This window comes from Hetaerina americana, unplaced genomic scaffold, assembly GCF_022747635.1.
Source record: "Hetaerina americana unplaced genomic scaffold, ioHetAmer1.1.p SCAF_148, whole genome shotgun sequence".
Classification (NCBI taxonomy): Eukaryota; Metazoa; Arthropoda; class Insecta; order Odonata; family Calopterygidae; genus Hetaerina; species Hetaerina americana.
The window spans coordinates 9,877-28,969 of record NW_027286603.1 but is presented as its reverse complement, the minus strand read 5'-3'; the positions used below and the strand labels follow the sequence as shown (position 1 = coordinate 28,969).

General features: G+C 39.1%; 1 protein-coding gene across 2 annotated transcripts in view; it reads right to left on the bottom strand.

Moving 5' to 3' along the window:
* LOC139686686 (carboxypeptidase D-like) overlaps positions 1 to 18,837 on the bottom strand; it is a 32,959-nt gene extending 14,122 nt beyond the window's left edge. Inside the window, exons 1-5 of one of the 2 annotated variants that reach the window (XM_071583724.1) lie at positions 18,737 to 18,837; positions 14,803 to 15,192; positions 13,494 to 13,633; positions 7,202 to 7,338; positions 5,353 to 5,540 (exon numbers count right to left, since the gene is read on the bottom strand). In XM_071583724.1, the coding sequence (XP_071439825.1) occupies positions 5,353 to 5,540; positions 7,202 to 7,338; positions 13,494 to 13,633; positions 14,803 to 15,085 (748 nt within the window). In that variant the 5' untranslated portion in view covers positions 15,086 to 15,192; positions 18,737 to 18,837. Of the gene's footprint in view, positions 1 to 5,352; positions 5,541 to 7,201; positions 7,339 to 13,493; positions 13,634 to 14,802; positions 15,193 to 18,699 lie in introns of both variants that reach the window. The other variant, XM_071583723.1, reaches the window with a different exon arrangement.
* Between the last annotated feature and the right edge of the window lie 256 nt (positions 18,838 to 19,093).

Here is a 19,093-nt window from a genome sequence, read left to right as displayed (position 1 = left end):
TTAATTATTTATACTCCAGTTTGTCTATCTCTGTATTGACATTGCTCCATTTTCTCCTCTCATCCATCTTTGCAATCATCTCATCCGTGATCCTAGGTTTCTTAATCATTTTCACTTTAACGGTTCCAATAGTGTCTTTAGCGGCTTTCAATAACCCTTTCTTGAAAGATTTCCATTTTTCTTTCATACTACTTAGCATTTTACCATCCTCCATGATTTCCTCTACAGCCTGTTGGTACTTGTACCTTTCCACCCTATTTAATACTTCCACATTCCATTTTCTAATTCGCCACCCCTGCCTTATCTTTTTGAAACTGACGCTACATTTCATAACAACTAAATTGTGGTCAGAGTCCGCATTCGCTCCCGGGAAGCTGTGCGAATTCATCACAACGTTCCTAAACCTGTGTCTAACCAGGATATAATCTAGCTGATACCTTTCTAAGTCACCTGGGATTTTCCATGTATAACTGTGTCTTTCGTGATGTCTAAACCAAGTGTTGGTGCTGACTAACCCCTTTCTCCTGCAGAACTCAACTGCTTTCTCCCCGCGGTCATTCCTCATGCCTAAACCGTATTCCCCCACCACATCACCATCTTTTCCTTCCCGTACCGTCGCATTCCAGTCCATCATCACTATCAAATGATTTAGGGGTGTGCCGCGAGGTGTCACCTTAGACACGACCCATGAGGAGGCATCTTGACCCATGCGGAAACCAGTCATGTCTCAACCCCAGCCGAGCATTCATCCCTTTTGTGCACGCTGCGCCCATGGCATATATCTTACCGCATTGACCTTGGTCTGTTATTCACAGCACACAGAATAAATCTGCTGTTTATTCAAACACTTTGAATGCGATTAATTAGCATTTCCTAGCACCGGTCGCGCTAATATAATTTCCAGCAACCCCATAAATTGGTTACCCCGACGTGATCGCCTCAAATGTTGCGAGTGAAAAATTTTTATATTTATTTGGTGGCATCGGAAACTTGCAGTACTCGCCGTTTCTGTAAATTTTTAGGTGATAGTTGATCTCGCGGGCCTAACGGGAATATGGCCGAAAATACAGACGCCGTCAACCACGTGGTCAAGCGGGTGCCGCCATTTTGTCCGGAGAAGCCACAGCTCTGGTTCGCCCAACTCGAAGGGAATTTTCGCCTTGCGGGCATAACCGAGAATACTGACAAGTTTTGGGTGGTTGTGGCGAATATCGACACCCGTTACGCACAAGAGGTCGAGGACATAAGCGTCAACCCTCCCTTAACGGACAGGTACAAGCGGTTGCGAGAAGAATTGGTCCGGTGGGTTACGCCGTCCGAGGAGCAAAGGATCAAGCAACTCCTCGGGAATGAAGACATGGGTGACCACAGACCGTCGCAGTTTCTGCGACATCTTCGCTCTTTGCCTGGCGGAGCCGTTCCGGACGACCTTTTACGGACAATTTGGTTGAGCCACCTGCCGCGTTCCGTCCACGCCATTTTAGTCACCCAGACGTCGACGAGTTTGGGAGATCTCGCCACCCTGGCAGACAAGGTAACGGAGGTGACTCATTCGCCGTACGCTGCCGCAGTGGCCCCCAACCCAGTTATTAGTGCACTGATGGAGAAGATAGAAAACCTCTCTCAACAAGTGGCAGCGCTCGCCAACGAGCACTGCCCATACTCGCATCCCCGTTCCGGCAGCCGCGGCCGAGCCCCACCCCGTCACCAGTCCTCAATTCATTCCCAGCGAGGCCAAGGCATCTGCTGGTACCACCAGCTTTTCGCTGCCAATGACACGGCCATCACCACGTACGGATCTGTCACTCTTTCCCTTGGCCTCCGGCGAGAATATTGGTGGAAGTTTGTCGTTGCCGATGTGCCGCAGCCATGAATAGGGGCAGATTTTTTCCGCCATGTCGGTCTCCTAGTGGATATGGCTCATAAACGTTTGGTGGACAATGTGACGACGCTATCGGTTAAGGGCACGGTCGCCTATCCCAGCAAAGGTCAAGTGGAAGCCTTATTGCCGAATTCCCGGAGATTACAATTCCATCGGGAGCTCCCCGGCGAGTCAAGCACTCCACGTTTCATTTTATAGAGACCTCCCCTGGCCCTCCGGTTTCATCTAGGCCCCGCCGTCTCGCACCAGACAAGCTTGCCATTGCCAAGAAGGAATTTGAGCTGATGCTTCAGACAGGTACTGCGCGGAGGTCATCTAGCACTTGGTCATCTGCCCTACACCTGGTGCCGAAGAAGAGCGCCAAGTGGCGCCCGTGTGGCGACTACCGCTCGCTGATTTCCAGGACCGTGCCTGATCGTTACCCGGTACCGCATATCGAGGATTTTTCGCAGGGGTTATGTGGCTGTGCCATATTTTCGAAAATTGATTTAGTTCGGGCTTTCCACCACATACCTGTCAACCCTCCCCACATATTCCCAAAACTGCAATAATAACGCCTTTCGGCCTCTTTGAGTTTCCATTTATGACATTTGGCCTTCGAAATGCTGCACAGACCTTTCAGAGGTTTATAGATGAGGTGCTAAAGGGATTGCCTTACGCATACGCATATATAGATGATATCCTTGTTGCATCACGTAATTCTATGGAGCATGAGCAGCATCTGTGGACAATATTTGGCCGCTTGAGGGATCACGGCGTGGTTATTAATCCCTCGAAGTGTGTTTTCGGTGCGAATGAGGTACAGTTTCTAGGATGCACGGTGTCGGAGGAGGGAACTAAACCACTCACCAAGAAGGTTAATGCCATGCGTGATTTTCCCCCTACCAGCTACCATATGCCAGCTGCGGCAATTTTTAGGGATGGTAAATTATTACCGCGGGTTTATCCCTAATGCCGCAAATACCCAGGCTCCCCATAGCCGTTCACCTTGCCCACCCTTCTGGCGGGCAAGGTGAACGGCAAGGACTCAATCAGCTGGGCACCAGCATTAGAGACTTTGTTCCTAGCCTGCAAACAGGCTTTATGCATTAGTGCTGTTTTAGCACATCCGAAGGTGTCTTTACCCCTAGCCCATTTCACAGATGCTTCTGAGTTTTTGTTTGGCGCCGTCCTTCAACAACTCACTTTCAAAGGATATCAGCCTCACGGTTTCTGGGTCAAGAAACTGAGTGATGCTGAAAGGCGTTATAGTGCTTATGACAGGGAACTTTTAGCAGCATATAAGGCAGTGCTCCAGTTCCGGCATATGGTGGAAGGATGAACCTTCACCATCTATATGGACCATAAACCCCTTTCTTTCGTGTTTTCCCAGAGGCATGAGAAGTGTTCCCCCCGTCAGTTGAAGGCGGCTATCTGTTGCCATGGTGGAAACCAATGGACCAATGTCCTGCCTGTGTTTTTCATGGGTCTGAGGTCCACATTTAAAGAAGATATGGAGGCAATGCCTTCAGAGGTCATTTTTGGCCAAACACTGCGGCTCCCTGGAGAATTATTTTCCCCTCCCACTTGTGCCATTACTGCTACTGCAGATTATGTCACCACTTTCCGGCAGAGCCTTTGCCGACTCCAGCCACAGTCAGTCTCTTGACAGGGAAACTGCAACATTTTCATGTTTAAAGATGTGGAGACTGTTTCCCATGTATTTTTGAGAAATGATTAGCTCCATCTATCATTGGATCCTCCTTACGATGGGCCATTTCCAGTGATCCAGCGTGGTCCCAAGACATTTAAGCTAAAGATCCAGGGTAGAAAGGTATCTGTGGCAATTGGCCACATCAAACCAGCATATGTTGTTAATGATGATGTTTCTTGTGCCCAGTTTGATGAAACTCCATGGATAGTGGCAATCAATCCTACCATTCCTCAGCAGCCTCCCATATTACCATATCGTGCCAGGTAATGGAACATTTACTTGCTAGTCCGATCGTGATGCACGTTGATAAGTCAGGAGTTGTTAATGAAAAATCATCACGGTTTCGGGAAAGGCAGATCCTGCGAGACGCAACTTGGGCTTTTTCTTCATGATACTCTTATTTCTGGAGAGGGAAATGTTCCAGTGGACGTGAATTTCTATATTTGAAGAAGGCCTTCCAGAAAGCACCGAAATTCAAGTACTTACAAAGCTGCAAGAATGTAGCACAGATAAAAATATTCTGGGCTGGATTAAAGACTTGAGGGCAGCATAGAGGAGCTAGATTGGTAAAACGTTATTTCAACTTAGTAGTGCACCCAATATTTATTAGAGCGGCTAGGCTGGGAATCACTCAATGGTGCGATGGCTAAATTACAGATTGAAGCTATTGCATAAATTGGAAGGAGGGCTCTTTAGCAGTGGCGTTGAAAATGTATTATTACCCCCATCGTACTACGGTAGGAGAGATCATGTTAATAAAATAAGAGAGGTTATGTGTCAAGTAAAGTTTGGCGTGCCATCACCGCTGAAACATACGCAAATAGATTCAATTCAGTTACGAAGTAAACACGACAAGGAACATGCATTTCTTTATATACTGGTTATAATAAATGACCAGAAATTCGAATTAGACATTAGTAGGAGCACACACCAACAACTACATAAAAGCTGACTCACTCCAACATTATCAGCAAAATATTTGCAGCATATAATTGTTTAATAAAAAGCTTGCTATTCGTCCACCTCACAAAACCAAGATACGACAAAGAAATAAAAAAATTAAAAAGACAGTCCTAGCGTGTGCACCCCACAACAAACAATTGAACAAATCACCTGAAAATATACTTTTTCCCTTCTGATTCAACCACAAAATACGAAAGGCCTCCAGAACATATTTAACGAAGTAGACACTTATTTCAGTTTCAGAAACCCCATCACTCTACGAAACGTATGGAGCAATACCGAAGACGACTCGCTATCACGAAAAAAATCCTCAATCCCTGACGTGCATTGCAGCAATGTCACACATTAAACAGACAACACTTAACACCAATATTATGTCCAAAAAGACACTTGGCCAAACACAGAAACGGAATTTTTTACAAAGCGGACATCGCTACACTCATTCACGAAACTTCCCATCCGATTACTCCAGAAGATTTATCGCAGTACTAAGGCAAACGCAAAGTTTAAAGCTCGACGGTAACCGAGAGGGTCTAATGCAAATTGAAGGAGTGTATATATATCGACGAGTAGGAATTGTACACACATCATGCCTGAAGGTACTCAATTCAAACATACATATTTTAATACTTTCTGATATAGAAGAGCTGTTTTTCATGCAGGTTGGCAGGCCTCATCAATCCTTTTTGACTTGTAAACAGTGATTTGTCATACCTCTTAAAAAAGGAAAAATAGAATGTTACCTCATCTCTCTTCAAGGAAACATTCATGGATGAGGGGAAGTTGAAGTGAATCATGGTAGAATTTTCCTTACCGTCTTCAGGATGGTTCTCAAAGGGGTAGTTGGCAACCAAAGCTCCTCCATGGAGGCTTGCTGACAGGATGAATGGCACCCTTTTCATCCACCTGATTACTGCTTCAGTTTCTGGCTGGATGGGGGATTTATTTTCTATGAAGTAGTCTGGAAAATTCCGGTTCAAATCTATATTCTTCATATTTTTCCTGTTGTATAGTATGAAGCAAGAGAAAGTTGTATGAGACCATAATAGATACAATATAAAAAATAAAAACAGTTGTCTACCTGAATTCAATCTGTAGGTTTGATAGGTGATGGTAGAGCTCACTCAATATTAAGGCCAATGACATTTGAAATTCACACATGAGGGGAGAGGGACTAACACTAAATTGAAGACCAGTTTAAATCTCAATTGTAATAACTATTTTGTCTTTTTTTATGTAACTTCCTATCAGGTTTGCATTATTACTGGCTGGAGAGGGATGCATGACATGCCATCATCAATTGTTCTCTTTCCTTCCCTTGTGCTCATGTTAATAGGATGAATAATTACTTCAATATTCACCCCAATCATCAAATATTGGTGCCTAATTATAATTTTAACTTAATAAAATATTTTTTTTAATCAGGACTACATTTTCTTTCACTATATTTCTCAATTACCATTTCTATTGAGACATGCATTACCTACTAAATGAATGAACTGAATTCCTAATTTATAAAATATGTTAATGATTGCATTCAGGATATATACTGTGGAGAAATTTTAGCAGCATTCATTTGTGACCATAAAGCTGACAGTTGCCATTACGAGAATCTTCTACTAATTTTTCACCCTCGCAGAAAAGTTAATTTGGCATCTTTCACAGCTTTACACCATTCCTTTGATGACATTGCACAACTCCATCATCTATGGAAATATGAAGATAATGAAAACATAATTTTTGTTTTGTTTTTAAAGGCTTATTTTAGAACTGATTTTGATTTTCAGTCGAATTGAATACTGTGGTGAACAAGTGTGTGCTTATTGCCACGGATCTGTGAGGACTGGCCATGTTTATTTGGGAGGCGTGTTCTCTCAGCTCACTCAGGAAGAGTGAAGAGGTTAAAGTTGTGGATGGATATGGAAAGCAATGGAAAGGAGAATAAGAAGAAGATAATGTGGGTAAATGAGGAATGGAAGAAGAGAAAAAAAAGTTTAGCAAAGGAATAAACTTCCTTAACTGAAAATAATTTTCTAACATGTAGACAAATTGAAACACAACAACTCTACTACTAATATTGATTCTTTATGACCATGGTTAACCATTGCAGAATTACGGTGTTTTATTGACTGTGCAATGGAAAATTTCCACCAAGCAATCCCTTCCTACAATTCATTAAACAGTTCCATATTAATTTCTAATATTATCTAATGCATGTCTCACTTGCTGAACCATTCATTGAAATAACTTGAAATCTCAAGCAAAAGAGCCTCTCATGAGGATTATAGATATTTAATTTAGTTGGTTTCTGGTTTGGATCAATCAGAGTGTAGTTTTAGAAGGGTCAAATCTGTGCACGCTTGTAAATTTGATTGACATCTTTACGATAATGGAATAAAATTTGACCAGATCAATGAAACAGTAAGGCAATGATATTCTGGTGATTTAAGGTACATTCAGGTGAAATGGAGCATAATCTAGAGCTATATAGATCATACTGTCATATAGAGCTCTATAAGCACAAATAAATTGGTAGGGCATATTCAATCCTATGATGAAATGTACACATCCTTATTGTTGACCAAATATTTTGAGTGATTGACCCCAAATAATAAATGAGTGCAACACACTTGTTTAAGATTTCTTTACTAGAAGCAACTCACCTTCCTTTACCTCCACTGCATGTCAATCCAATGGAGATCTCAAAGCCATCTGGATTCATGCTGGGCAGGAAATAAATCCTGGTCGTGTCCAAAAGTTGGGTCACTGTGCTGTTTACTTCATAGTTGGTCACAAGGTACTGAAATAATGTTGTTAATTGATCCTAGGGTTGAGTTACATCCTGTGGAATCTTTGCTGTTAATTTATATTTCACCTTAGGCATATTTTTAAAATGAAATTTCACGCAGTATACTAAATTGTTTGAATGACTACCTAACTTAAAAGGCCATTGAGTTTCTTGTCTTTGCATGAGGTTTTACTTTTCCAAGTAGAGGGGATGCAATAGTTACTCGTGTTAAAAATATCATCTTATTAGTATAATTTTCTTTCTTTTAGTGTTCTACATGAGGAATTTGGCCCAATAAAGTGGCACATGCATTCAACTCTCAGCCATTGCTTTGTGAATTACATTATTGACGAAACTCTTGGAAATAATCCATAGGTCAATCCATGAGCCTTGCACAATAATTACAGGTGACTTCAATTGTAATTTTACGGCCGATTCTAAAGCTAAAAAGGAATTCATGGATTTACTGACGTCATTCAACATCAATGCTACCAACGGTGAACCTACTAGAGTGAGTGCTAGTTCGCAAACAGTTTTAGATAATGTACCAACTAATATCGACCTTGATCTAGTACAAACAAATACCATTAATGCCCACCTATCTGATCACTACCCACTTCTTTCTACAATTGCTGTGTCTACACCCAAAGAAAGTAAAAAATACTACAAAAGGTATTTCTCTGATCAGAATATGATCGCCTTTTGTGACTTATTAAATTCCCATGAGTGGTCCGATTTGTTTTCCTTGAAGTCCTTTGACCTTAGCTTTGAATATTTCTATTCCCCCAATCTACATTACTTTGAAATCTGCTTTCCCCGTGTCCTGAAGCATACAAAAAACAAAAGCTCTTCTGTTAACTACAAAAGTCAGTGGGTCTCTGATGAAATTCGTTGGCTTTCAAAGAAAATGAAAGATGCCGCAGTGTATTACAAAAGTAAATCAAATCCAGCAGATCGCCTAGAATACTCAGTACTCAAGAAAAGTTATCGCCAAACCTTACAGCATGCCAAAAAATCTTTCAACAACCTTAGACTTACCAATGCAGACAATAAATCTAGAGAGATTTGGAAAATTATTAACGAATCCAAGGGTCGACATCATGTACAAGATCTTCAACTGCAGGACTCTGCTGGTCATGCTATATCAGATTACTCTAAAATGGCCTCCATCCTGAATGATTTCTCTCTATCCCATCAAAATCCCACAGTTTCAGTCAATTCAGCTAATTATTCTCAAATTCCTAACTCATGCCATTCATTATATATATTCCCATGTTCAGCCATGGAACTGACCAACGTAATCAATAAATTCCCTAACAAATTTAGCCCTGCATTAGATGACATCCCAGGGATAGTCATAAAAAGGTCGTTTAATGCTATAAAGGATCAGCTGCTGTTCTTAATTAATGAATCCCTAAAAACTGGAATTTTCCCGAGCCCTCTTAAATCAGCAAAAATTGTGCCAATATACAAAGGGAAAGGTTGCAAAATGGCAATGAATTCTTATAGACCAATATCCCTGTTAAACCAGCTGGGGAAAATATTTGAAATAGTTTTTTATCAACGTCTTGTATCATATCTTGAGATAAATAAGCTATTATCCACATCTCAACATGGATTTAGGAAAACAAGGTCCACTACAACAGCCACATATCACATGGTGAATCAAATACTTTCAGGATTGGATAATAGAACTGAAACTTTAGGATTATTTTTCGATTTCAGTAAATCTTTTGACTTCGTCAATCATCAGTTACTCCTATATAAACTGAAATGCTATGGTATAAGAGGCACGCCCTACAAATGGATTGAATCTTATCTAAGTGAACGGCATCAGTATGTTGAGCTCTCAAGAAATGGCTCCAAATTTGTTTCCCCTGGTAGAGAAGTAACACTGGGTGTTCCCCAGGGTTCTGTACTTGGTCCTATTTTATTTTTAATCTATATCAATGATCTCCCAGACAATCTTAAGCTCATTAAGAGGATAGACCCAATACTGTATGCTGATGATACAAATATCATTGTATCAGCCTCCTCAGTAGACAGCTTGACAGAAAGAGCAGCCGAAGTAGCTCAGATTTTCAATTAATGGTGTCTTCATAACTTTCTAAAACCCAATATAAATAAGTCCAGCCTGATTTATTTTACTAATAAAAAGAAAGTTTCATCTGCAATCTCAGTAGATGTAGAAGGTGTGAGCATTCCCCAAAATTCCAGTACCCAATTCCTGGGAGTAATCCTGCAGAAAAACATGTCTTGGGAGGAACATATTTTCAAATTACGCAGCAAGTTAAGCTCCCTATGCTTCCTTATTAGAAATATTAGGTATTCTGTAAATTTAGAGGTCCTTCTATCCATTTACTATGGTGAATTTTATTCTCGTGTTACTTTCAGTATCCTCTTCTGGGGTTCCTCTCCCCATGTGGGCATAATCTTCAAAATCCAAAAGAGGATTATACGCATTATGAGCAATGCTCCTTGCGATGCACCATGTAAACCTCTCTTCAAAAGACTTGGTTTATTACCAGTACCTTGCATATATATATTTAATGTCATCTTACATGCAAAGGGTAATATTTCCCATTACAAGTCCAACCACAATTACCATAGTCACTACACAAGGACCTGCAATGACCTGCACCAACCATTTGTCAGGACACACAATACTGCCCATGGGCCCAAAGCAATGGGCTTAAGGTTATTCAATAAACTTCCCCATGAAATCAAATATGAAACAAAAGTACCTGTTTTCAAGAAAAAGCTGTTTAACCTTTTAAAAAATAATATGTTCTATTCTGTAAATGAATACCTTGAATTGTCGCAATGCATCAATTCCAGCTTAAACAATTGATATGTAATTATACTAGTGTATTGGTATGTATATATATATATATATATATATATATATATATATATATATATATATATATTTATATATTGTATCTCTTCTATTGTGAAATTGTGAAAATTATATTTGACGTGTCCTATATTTGGGTATGTATGAATATGCAACAAATCTCCGGACAAATAAATGTATTATTATTATTATTATTATTAATGTATTTGACCAAAAATGGACATCAAGAAATGTCATTGCAAATGTTTAAAGCAACATTTTTACATTTTGTGCAGATAAACTAATGTTTGAATTGAAAATAAAATCGAGTAATGTCCCAGGATTTATAAGAGGCCTGCTATTTTGTTCCCAAATGAAATAGTTCTTATATTAATAGATTGTGTAACTTTTATGCATTTCCAAAAGACATAAGGCTTTCTTGTGCCTGACTGTTGGTAGCATGTGCACATACCAATCACAATCACATGCAACTTCTGAACTCTTTAATAGTTGAGAATGTGTTTAATGTCTTTTCTATGTATTTTTACACAAAACATGCAGTTAACATTTTTTAAATTTAAAGACATTCATATTTATTTTGAGATGGCGGGAGAAGGAAATTGATTTTCCCAATCCTACATTTTGTAATGCCAGAGATTGTTTCATTCTTGGATGCAATTCTTCACAGTTGGACTCAGTTGAGGGGTGGTACATCATATATCTAATACATAATGTACTTTAGAAGAATGGACCACTATTCAGCCACTAAGGGACCTTCATGAAGTAGCCCTAATCAGTTTTTCTTTAAAAATTTTCATGGTGGTAGCTACTGCACGTCTGAACATTAAGCTAAAGAACAAATGCATACTTCCAACAGCTATAAGATTGAGGAAGAGAATTTGAGGGCAAATTACCACTACTTTTAATGAGGAAAAGAACGCTATCCCTATGCTTGAGTCAACAATTAAATTGAATTAAAAGATAACTTCAAATTTGATGATTTTGAAAAGCTTATGTTGGGATAAATAAATGCAAAATAGCAGCAAATTTTGATGAATAAAATCACTGTGGCAGTGGATCTGCTTACTTTATTGATGTATATAACCAATGATGTTGGTTTAGTGCATTGATTGGCTCACTAGGGTTCCATCCCAATTTCAATATTTCATTTATTGTGATATTAATTCCAATAATGAGGCACACATTAAAATTTCTCCTATTTGGAGTGATTTCTATAATAGAGAGGTGTTAAGAATTTTCATTAATCTAGTATTATGTGATTACCAAAAAAATACTGAAGAAATTCATCCAAAATATATAAGGTCTGTTCCAATAGTATCACGACTTTTGTGTTTTTTCAAAAATAATTTATTTATCCATGAATATCTATTTTGTCCCTTCAAAGTAATCCCCATTAGAAGTTATACATTATGCCAACATTTTTTCCAATCCTCGAAGCTTTTCAAAAAATAACTTTTTGTCGTCTTGCTCAGCTCCTCCGTTGATGTGCAGTCTTTATCTCGTCAATTGTAGCATTGGGTCCCCCTTTCATGGGCCTCTTGAGTTTCAGGAACAAGAAAAAGTCACTGGGGGCCATATCTGAGGAATATGGTGGCTACGGCATCATTAGCGTGTTGTTTTTGGCCAAAAATTCACGCACAAGCAACGATGTGTGAGCAGGGGCGTTGACATGGTGCAAAAGCCAATTTTTGTTCTTCCACAAATCCGGGCGTATGTAGCGGAATGCTTCACGCAAATTGCAAATAAATTGCAGGTACTATTTCTTATTTACCATTCTACCAATCTGTGGCAAGAACTCATGACGCACCATACCCGTGCAATCGAAGAAAACTGTAAGCAAAACTTAAACATTCAACCGAACTTGGCGCACCTTTTTCGGTCTTGGCTCGTGCCGCAGCTTCCATTGGGATGATTGAGCTTTAGTTTCCACATCATAACCTAACCCATGATTCATCAACGGTTTTGACCCTCTGGAGTAAATTTGGGTCGTTGCGGGCAGAGTCAAAGACCTCATTAGCAATGTTAATGCGTTGCTGTTTTTGGTCGAAATTGAACAATTTTGGTACGAATTTCGCGGCGACCCGTGTCATTCCCAAATCATTCGAAAAGGCACGAGCCAATCAATGTGTTTAGGTCCTCAGCAACTTCTCTCTCAAAAGTGATTCGACGATTGGACAATTCTATTTTCTTCACTTCATCAATCTCTTCGTTTGTTGCTGACCTGCTCGGGTGTCCGGCACGCTCTTCGTCGTTCACATCTTCTCGGCTCTCGGAGAACATTTTGTACCACCGATAAACGTTGCTTTGGTCCAAGGTAGCTTTTCCATATGCCACAGTCAATATTCGGAATGCGTTCATACCCTTACTTTCGTTTTTCACACAAAATTTGATACAGATTCTTTGATCCATTTTTTGGAACAGGCAAAAATTGAAGACCAGCCAAAACATGTCCAAGCAAAACAGATGTCAAAAATTAACTGAACATTCAAAATGGTCGAACTTCTTGGCATAAGTGAGAGACATAAGCACCAATATAACGCCACAAAAAAAATCAAACATACATAACCCGAGAAACTTCAAAAGTTGCAAAACTTTATGAACAGACCTCGTGTGCCAGCTGTTTCTACCCTCACATATAAATTTGGAATTTGATTCAGCAAATTATGAACTACAAAAAACTCCATAAAGGCACAAACAAAGCAGAAAGACACAACTGGGGACAATCAGAATTTGTCATGGCAGCAGATATTGTCCCATTGGAAGTAATTTAGTTTAGTTTAGTTATGCAAAAAAATATGTATTTGCTCACTCAAAACAAGCACACGGTCAAGCTAGAATGTGAAGTGTTTAGATTCCAATGGTCAGCTTTATTTGAAGCTTTTTATTCAATATCTATGAAGATGTATGCTTTCTCCAGGGTGACATCAAAATAGCTTAGAAGCAAATTGATGTGCGGATCAGGCAGTAACAGAGCACTTCTAGTTGTTTTAAGTGATAATTAGAATGACCCCTTTTTGCCAAAACCACATAAAATTTAGATGAACGAAGAAGAAAAGTTGTATATAGAAATTAAGAAAATATTTTGGCTTTCAAAATTTTGGCCATTAAAACTATTATAAATGGTATGTTTGCATGCATAAGAAAAGTCATAGAATGCACAAATACTCTATTGTGTACTCCTCACATTGAGGAACTTCATACCTCTACTCTACGCCACTTCATCTGTAATCTATAATTATCATCTCTATTTGCAGATTAGCTAATATGTATGGATGTCAGTGGTGACCCCCCAAATGTGTGCTGCTCTCACCTCAATCATGTGCAAAATCAGTTCCCTTCCAACAGCCTCATTTCCATGGATGTTGCCAATGAATTTGATGTTTGGAGTTCCAAGGGGCAGTGTGCTGTCATCCTGATGTGATGACACCATCAAGGTCCACAGTTCCCTCTCTAGAAATTCAATGGGAATAACACTCCATTATGCACACGTTTCTAGGAATTAAATTTTAGAAAAGTTATATGAATATGGATTAGAGCAAATTTTTGAGATTACTTATTCATTGACAGATAGTTTATTGAGCTTTCCCATGATATGAATTTAGTTTGAATTGTCGCAAATTCATTAGGTTGTTTTCTTTTCTCTAAAATCTATTTTAAGAATTCATCTTTGTTGGGTTGATTTTTCCTGGGGCTAAGATTAAGTTTAACTACCATAAACATTCATCGTTGATATATGTTGAATATTGTATACATATCAGTTTAGATAGATGCATTGAAATTAGTGACCTTTTCTGATTTTTCAGGGTGACATGGGTGTGGGGATAGAAAGGAAAGCAAATGAGGAAGTGCTAAGATTGGTGGGTGGCCAAGGAGGAGAGGGGATTGTTGAGAGAAGTCCAAAGGAGGTAGGAAATAGGAATGGAAAGCATTTTGCTCAGAACTAGGATCTTGAATACTGTGATAGAAAGGAGAACGTCAGGTATGCAAGAAAGGGACATGAATAGGATATGAATGGTGGATGGGAATCTAGGTGATCTAGGGAATATAGTGGTCTAATAATGAGCCATTTCTGTAAGACCATGTTAAATATTCTATTGCAAACATTATTGAAAGTATTTGTAACATGTTGAAGTATCTGAGAGACCCTAGTCTTGGGATTAAGCATACCACCCTTTTTAGAGTAGTCATTAATGCTTTTATTAAACTACATTAGAAAGTAAGATTAGCTCGAACTATATGTTGTCATAATTCTTAAATCAACAAATAGTGATCTTCTATGTCCAAGATGAACTGAGCTATTTAGAATTCTTACTGCCTTTTTCTGTCTTTAAAATAACAGTTTTAGATCTGAGGCATTATCCCTAAGTGTAACACCATATATGAGATGGGAGTAAAAACCATATAGAATTCATTAATAAGATACTCCTTAGACCTAGTTTGAGTTTCCTGATTAAAACAGTGGTCTGGGGAGTTTTTTCTAACCATCAAAATATGAGCACTTCATGTGAATGTGGGGCTTAGATGAAACCCTAGCAGTTTCATGGAGTCAGTTCCATGTACTAAATATTTTAGGAAATTTCATATCAATAAGTTTAATGATTTTCCATGCCATCACTTACTTTGATGGGATTTTCCTATAGAATCCAATGATATGAGCTTGGGATATTTCCTTGCAACTTCCTTCAGGAATCCAGTCATCATCGTGTAGTTATGGTAGTCAAAGTTGAGTGGCAGTTGAGACATCTCCACATCGTAGTCACCAGGGGTTGAGGTGCAGAGACCAGCTGTCAAGAGGAAGATGAGCAGGAACAGGTAGTAGGTGGAATGCCAGGAGGAGTTGATTGCTGTAGTGGCCCTGCACCACTCCATTTTCACTCTCCCCCTCTGTGATTGATTGTCCATTGGAAGGCATCTGTCCCAGAGGCAGATGGCTTTTGTTTTTCAGTTCTTGCCACTGAAACTGCCTCCTTTGTGCCAGGTGAGTGCTTTGTGTTCACTTATTAGTATTTCTGAATGGAAAGGACAAGTGTTTCATTAAAAACTTTGCAAGGTTGCATTATATTTTTATAGCTTAAGTGTACATTGTGAGATGAAAGAAAGAAATGAGAAGTGGAAAGAAAAACCTTATAATTAGATCAGGGCTTTTTGAAGATTGTCAAACTGTGCATCAGATGGTAAATGAAGTTGCTTTCAACATTTGATCTATGTTTTGCTATAGATGAAGAATGTGTGCAAAACAGAGAGGAGCCAATTAACTCCGAGGCTTATTATACTGCTTCTATTTTATTTAATGGAAAATCATATTTGGTAGGCAACTATATAAGGTTAGTTTTGGATGGACACAAAATTAATACCATTACATTTCTTAGCTGTGTCTAACAAAACAGTGTCTGGTAATCCATGCTACAATAAACCCCTCTTCAATTCTGTATACGTTCTACTTCCCCTTATCTGTTTAACATGCCAATCCTTTTCATATCCATAACTCCCTTGCCTACCCCTCTATCACAGTCTTCAGCATTCCAGCACATATCAAAATGCCTTTCATTTATCATTCCTGCCTCCTTTGGCTTTATCTCAACAAACCTCTCTCCTCTGCCACCATGCACTCCCTTGTATGTTTCCCTTTCCATCCATTTTACCTTTCACTTGCTGCTCTACATCAAAATCTTCACCCATAGTGTTGTCTCAATGGCCTAATTACTGAGCCATAAAAAGCCTTACGCCATATTAAAGTTTTCAATTTTATTTCCTTGACATCCTTACTCAATGTTCCTGTCATCAATTCCCTCTCTCTTTACCTAATACAATAATTCTTCTTCTTATATCCCTACTACTTTGATCTCCTTTGTCCAAATCACATCCAAGATAGGTAACTGTTTAACCTGGTCTAGTTGGTGCCCTCCAATGTTTCACTTAGCCTTTTGTCTTCTTGGAAACCTCATAACCATTGTTTACATTGGTTCACATCACACACCCCCTCACATTGATTTTCACATGCACCCATAAATGATTGCAACCCATTAACTGACAGGCTAGCTAAAGGTTGACCATCTGCAAATATAACCATCAATTTGAATTCTCCACCGATTACTACCCCTCCTGCTTACCATGTCTCACTAACCATTACCTCCAAAAATGTTTTGAAAAGAACTGGTGACAATGAGGATCCCTGTCTTACACCTATGCCTAACACTGCTCATCCCAACTCTTCATTCACTTCATGCACCTAAGAAGCCTGCAGGTTGAGGATGGGTAACCTATATTCTGCTCTCATCTACTGAAAAGGAATTCTTTAATTCTTACCTATTTCACACTATCAGAATCTTTCTTGAATTCTACAAATCAGACAAAAGTACATACTGAATGTATTCTATGCTCCTTTGTATCAGTGACCTCATCAATACTTTGGCATTATGTATACCCATCCCTTTCCTGGACTTATAATTATTATCCTCTAAAATAATCATTTACCCTCCTCTCAATCCTTTTATTAATAATCCTAAGTCTCACCTTAGCTGCACAAGAAATCAAAGTGTTTTTCCCATAATCCTTATATAAGTTTTATCTTTGCTATTTTTAGATAGTCTGGAAACTCACCACTTATGAAGGAATCATTTAATAAAGATATTAAGGCTCTGCTTATTGCTGAAGAGCATTTTTTTACAATCAAAGACGGATATCATCGATTCTGACTGATGGGTTACTTCTAAGTCTCCTGATGCACTTCAAGATCTCATCCTCTGTTTGCAGGAAAGAGGGCAATGGAAGACATCACATGCAGGCAAAACGGTGCAACTAATCTATTATTATTCAATTTTGTCAATTCAGAGGCAAATTAATTGGGTAATTTTTTGCAAACTCTTCTACTTGTTTAAGATATCGGATAGAGTGACTCCCTCCCCATTTTTTAATGTTAAAATTTCTTTCTTGTGTGCCTTTCCCCTGGTTATATTGTTAACTACTTGCCATGATGTTTTAGTGATATTCTCAGACTGGCTGATGACTTTGTTTTAATATGATTTCCTCGCATGAAGCAGTAAGGACTTATACCCTCTTTTATAGCTCTGGAAGTATTTAATGAAGCTTGAATCATCCTTCCCTTTTTTCAATTCACATAATCCCCTAAATTGATTGCTTGCTGCTCTCACGTCACCCAGTACTTAATTTTATTATAGCCTTTCACAGGAACTATTCTTTGAGGCAAGCATTCTTGAAAGATGAGTTTTACAATGCTTATGAAATAAATGCACATTTATTGTATACACTTTAAATTGTACAAGGTATCCCATGACATCTTACACAATTGCTAATGGAAAGAATTACACTATTGATTGGATAATACCTTTGATAGATCTTACACACCGCTTCCTTCGACTTTGGGACAAATACCATTTTTGCATACTGGTCAGAAATGTTTAAGTTGACAACCTTTCAGTAATAATTTTCACTTAAAGTGGAGATTAGTGAGAACAAGGTCAATTCCTTTGGAAGAGGTTACAGTCTCTCTGGTTGGGGAGCTTATAAGTGAAGTTAATCTGTACAGACAACACAAACCATTGTCCAAACTTTCAGGATATTTCGTTTGAAATCAATTTTTCAATTTAAATGTTGCGTGTTACAGTATTCTAATCTGTTTAAGTAACCTAGTGTTACACCTTTGAGTGATCTCGGTTGAAGTGTGACCCGTTATCTCCTCACGCGGCAGTTTTCACGAACCCGGGTGCTACGAATACGGATGGGAAAACAGCGGCAACCAAGCTTCGGACAAATTGCATAAAAAAGGAAAAAAAATTCCAGCTTAGCTAAAATACACACATACCATTCACACATATACCATTATTCACGTATGTGCATCATTCACAAGGAAGATTGCTTTCAAGGCTTTACATTATAGATGGAGTGCGTATATTACGGAAGACAAAACCTTAGTTGCAAAATAAATCGTCCTTGACGAAAATATGACATACTACATTATACTAACAACTACTTAATATATCGGTAATATATCATTATACCAACAACTACTTCATATAACTACATAATATATACTACCCACGACGGTACATTGATCCGAAATAACATTTAAACCATAAACACAGCCATCATCTCGAAGGTTAATTTGATAGGTGAGGGCAGAGTTCATCCAGTACTAAGCCTAATACGGCGTGTGAAATTCACACATCAGGGTCGGGGAGCCAGTTCCTTTCCCTGTGCCGCCTATGGTTTCCTAGGAAATTCTGGTACCCGTAAAATTACACGGCTTGGGTGAAGCTGAGGTTGCCCGGAGGCGTGCCCAGGAATCCAACCCTGGCCCTCCGGTTCCGAAACACATTTCCTGAATTATTGAGTCTTATGCATAATGTTTTCGACTGCCTCGAATTCTGTCGTTACGATTGTCTATTACGTCAATGGTAAATAATAAATAAATAACACCTCTCCAGGAACTAATTTGCTGCATTGAATCGTACAATATAAAAATTGATAAACAATACCATTCATGTCGATTCACGTACATTTGAGTAGATTGTTTGAGTCCTTTTTAACACTCACATTAAATGATTCGGCTCGGTTCTTCGCCCACTCGGTACAGACTGCGCTGGAGACGAAGGTCGTGAGAATCGGTGAGGGCCGCTGTGTCCAATTGAGACAATCACTCCCATCCACCGTTTGACAGAGGGCCGGCCCTTCTCATCCCTCCCGCTCAGTCCCTCCCTCTCCGGCGGCTCACCCGAGACGAAAACTAATGCACTACTCGAAGATTTGTCCCGCATTCACAGAGGGCATTATCCTCATACACGTGGATATGTTTGTGTTGCGAACACCGTTGTCTATTCCAAAGCGCTATCATTTACTGAAGGCTGTAAGTGAAGGAAAGACTTCCAAACAAACTTCGAGCGTTACTTATAA